Source organism: Notothenia coriiceps, unplaced genomic scaffold (assembly GCF_000735185.1).
Source record: "Notothenia coriiceps isolate Sejong01 unplaced genomic scaffold, NC01 NC01_scaffold00033296, whole genome shotgun sequence".
NCBI classification, from domain to species: domain Eukaryota; kingdom Metazoa; phylum Chordata; class Actinopteri; order Perciformes; family Nototheniidae; genus Notothenia; species Notothenia coriiceps.
Window position 1 is genome coordinate 96,302 of NW_011365997.1, and position 4,428 is coordinate 100,729.

General features: G+C 46.1%; 1 protein-coding gene across 1 annotated transcript in view; it reads right to left on the reverse strand.

Annotated features, from left to right (window-relative positions):
• drosha (drosha ribonuclease III) overlaps window positions 1-4,428 on the reverse strand; it is a 90,099-nt gene that overhangs the window by 73,554 nt on the left and 12,117 nt on the right. Inside the window, exons 9-12 of the mRNA XM_010789741.1 lie at window positions 3,177-3,268; window positions 2,780-2,862; window positions 1,371-1,439; window positions 77-246 (exon numbers count right to left, since the gene is read on the reverse strand). Of these exons, the coding sequence (XP_010788043.1) occupies window positions 77-246; window positions 1,371-1,439; window positions 2,780-2,862; window positions 3,177-3,268 (414 nt within the window). The remainder of the gene's footprint in view (window positions 1-76; window positions 247-1,370; window positions 1,440-2,779; window positions 2,863-3,176; window positions 3,269-4,428) is intronic.

The window sequence follows — 4,428 nt, forward strand, 5'->3', positions numbered from 1 at the left end:
GGGGGGGGGGCGACGATTGCCCTTGAAAGAGCAGACAAGGCAACCTCCTGTCGTAACAGTGGGGCCGGGGCCTCACCATGCCGGGGTTGGTGACGATCATGCCCTTGCACTCCTCCGCATATTTCTGCCACGCCAGCTCCTCCCACTGCAGCATGTCTGCAATCTCCTCCTCGGGGACCAGAGGCTTGCTGCTACGGAGCAGGTAGAGCAGCACCTGATGCATGGACAGCACCTCCTTCCCTCCATCTGAGATCATTTAGAAGCAGACAAGAGGAATACATTCATGAAGTATAAACACCACCACAAGGTATGCAGATCACCAGAGATTCAAAGTTCATTAAAAAAAAAAAGGGCAACAATCTTAGAGCTTGTGGAATTATGCATTGTTTTGTTTCGTAGGGTTCCACGCCCTCCCCTTCTTTCGCTGGCTCAAATTCAAGTCTGATGTTAGGAGAAAATCTTTGTTTTTATACAAGCATCTCACCCAGCCTCACCTCTGCCAACTCTCGAGTTTGTGAGCCAAGATTACATACTGTGAAAAATGTCCCCGTGCATCGCAATTGCATAGTTCAGGAAATGCACAGGTAAACAGAGGCTCTGATGCAAGGTCGGGAGTCATACAATACGTGAAGGAACATAATGTGACACGGGGATAGAATAGCAAAACGCTATGGCGAAAAAGAAATGAGCACAACCGCATGGGGAGAGGCAGCCAGGCTCAAGCATGCAATCTAGCGGGTCAAATGGAGTGAGTTTAATAGATGCTCATGCAAAATTGATTGACCTGCATTTACGAGTGTTCACATGGAAAGGCTCCCAACATGCAGGCGGCCTCTCCCTCCTGCAAATGCATTAAGGAAAAACAAATGTATACCCACAATGCAACTTTCTAACACAGCATCATCATGCTCTCACCGCAACTCCTCTCACGCTCTCTCCTTACAGATCAATTCAGAAACATTGCATTGGATGGGAGGGGGGGGGGCTTTGTAAAAAGAGGCAGATAAGTGTTTCTAGCGGACTAAATCAGGGGAGCTGGGAGAGAAATTGTTTTTTTGATGGAAAGGATGTAGGTTGCACGGCTGTCATAACAAACACTGTTGAGATATCATAGAGCACCAGCACCATCATGTGTATCGCAGATGAACACCATGCAGCTTCACGGCAGCGCCACACGGCAGGTCCAGACCACAGATCAGATATCATCAGCGGCACATGCAGGGGGGTGGGGAGGGGGGGGGGGAAGCATTACGACACATTTTTTTCTGAAGCACGTTTTGATTTGATCCGCCACTGGCCACCAGAGGGAGACAGACTTACAAAGCAAAGGCAAGCGGTACAGGTTTGTGGTAGGCTGCTGAGAGTCTCACCTGGTAGGAACCGGACAAAGCGGGGCATGAAATGGAACCGTTGGCATCCAGCAACCTCAAAGTCCGGACCTGGAAGAGAGAGCAGTCTTTTTTTATAGTTTAAAATAAATTTTAAAATCACCACATTGTTGCTAAAAAGCATCATAATTATAAACCAGAATTCAATGCACTTTCTTAATCTCAAATGTTAAGTGACTGTAAAATAAAAGGGTCCTTTACTTGAAATGTGATTATGGTTGATAGTCGAGGTCATATTGATGTTATTATTGGAGCTGCAACTTGTATGTGATTAGTTTTAATCAACAATTGAAGCAATCTGCACTTCTTTTGCTACTCTTTGCAAATGGAATAAGATAAGAGTACTTTATTGATCCCACTTTGGGAGATGTTTGTGTTGCAGCAGCATCAAAGACCTGGCAGTGTTAAGAATGTTAAGTATCTTGTCCAAGGACACTCTAACAAGCTAATGCTTCCTATTTTGTCCTGTTGCCTTTTAGTAAATGGTTTGGTGTTTGTCCGTACAGTGTTAACCAGACGTTTCTGAAATGTGTTAATCTTATTTCCTATATTGAAAATAGTTCACCAAAGTTGCAAGTGTGTCTTATTCCCGAGAGGAGTACCGTAATTTTCGGACTATAAGCCGCGCCTTTTTTCCCATTTTTCGACGCTGCGGCTTTTATAATGGTGCGACTAATCTATGGATTTTTACAGCTAACGGCCAACACCTTTAACTCTATGGGCTCTATGGCCGGTCCGCGCCCCCCACCTTTAAGCGGCGGGTTCCAGCAGGAAAAGCTGGAGGCCGGAAAAGAGTGAGACAGGTAGCGCGCAAAAGTAAAAGTGGAACCGAGAGTGGTACGAGAGACAGAACGAGAGCAAGACAGACAGACATTACGAGAGCGAGACAGTTTGTCCCCGTACCACTGGTTGAAAACCGCTGCTGTAGATCACTGCCGGTACGTGCGCTGGGAGCGCACCATTTAAGTTTGAAAGTTGAAAAGTTTGTGTGTCTGAAACGCTATGTGATACAGTACAGTTTACACAGCACAGCACATGTTCTGTAGCTACTATTGCACTGAATGGGTAAACTTGAATACGTTATGCAAAGTATGCAACTGTGTTGAATGTTAATAAATGGGAAGCTTCCCAAACAGCCATTCTTTCACCCGGACCAATCCCCTCTGTGCACGAAACCTTACATATTGAATTAAACATTAAAACACCTGCGGCTTTATAGTCGAGTGCGGTTTATAATACCGAAAATTACGGTAGGTCTTTTCTTGTTTTTTGTTTCCTTCACGTACCCTGAACCCTTTATCTTATCATGGGAATGAACCAAGCATGTGACCTCAATAACCCTCACACTCTTATTTCCTGGCAAACTTCAAATCCCTTTTTGGGAATTTTACCTGTCAGGTTCCAGTCCATACAGCTCGAGAACGTCTGGAACAGAGTAGGAGGCAAACAGCTCCTGCCTCCGGACACAGTAGTTCTGGGCCACAGGGGAAGGAGGCACTGTTATCGTGGGGCCCCGCAGTAAAGCAAAAAAAAAAAGCAAACTGCATAAAGAGTATAACGTAGAGATGACTGATAGTAAACGCTAATGACTATCCAGCTCATTAGAATCAAGAGTCCTGGAGACCACGCCTGCTCCGCATGCTGCCCGCTCTGCGTACGCAGGCGCAGAGAAGAAGAGAGAGGTTGTTCCCCTACACTGCTCTGCACCCAATATCCTACTTTTCACATCATTTTCCCTGCATGACAGACAAACCATCATGGTCAGAAGACCTGGCAGCAATTCCTCACAGAACTTGAGGCATATTTAACTTACACCTCTCTGCGAGCTCTAAACACGTGCCTGTGAAGCTGCAGGAGCTTCGAGCTCCGATGTCGTACGCCTGAAACGTTATAAAGGAACATCAGAAAAATCTAAAACTCTAGAAACATGAAACATCAGAAACCTCTAAGAAACATGAACATCTGCAAACATCTAGAAACATGAAACATCTAGAAACTCTAGAAACATGCTTCAAACCTGAAACTAATGAATTCGCAGGACTCTGTGGGTGTTTCTAGCAGCTGGTCATGGACTGAGAGCTGGGAACATGAGGCACCTGTTTCTGATCACACACACACACACACACACACACACAAACGAAGAAAAGACACAAACACACACACACACACACACACCACCACACAAAAACACACCACACACCAAAAAAAAACAGACACAAACAACACACACACACACACACAGGGTGATAAAGATGCTGCACTTGCCTTACAAAACGCTGATATGCGACCATAAAAGGGCAGGCTGCTCTAGGGAATCCCATAAATAGGAAATTAAAAAGGAATGCAGCGAGAACAGACACACTTATTTATCTATTTTTTATGCTTTATTTATCTACTTACACACACACTAACAAAAATGAAACACAGCTGCTCACAGGAACGGCTGCTGCAGAAATACAAAGCAACAGCACCTGTCTAGCGACCAACCAACACACACATCCAAAATAGATACCACTTAACACAAGCTGCTGCTGCACTGAACGAAACAAACAAAAGTGTGAGTGATGTGATATGTAGTGTGTGTGTGTGTGTGAGTAAGTTAAACCAGCGCGAACAAAAGTGCAGGGCATAACACAGTTGTTGCTCGCTGCCTGCCCGCCAAAGACGAGTCACGCACAGGCAGCTTCACACACAGCACACACCACACACACACACACACACCACAGCACAACACACACAGCACACACACACACCCCGCAGCGAACACAGACACACACAACAGCACACACACACACACACACCAGCACACACACACAGCACACAGCACACACACACACAGCACCGCACACACAGCACACCCACACACACACACAGCACAGCCTCAAGTCAGTAAACCCTGTTCTGAAGGCCATCTGAAAGAACTTGCGAGGTTTATTCAAAGAACTCAGGGGATCTCTGGGTAATACTGCCGGCTCGCAGCACGCATTCGAGACCCGCTGAAGCGCGGCATCAGGGCAATGCTCAAGGGCGTCACCACAGA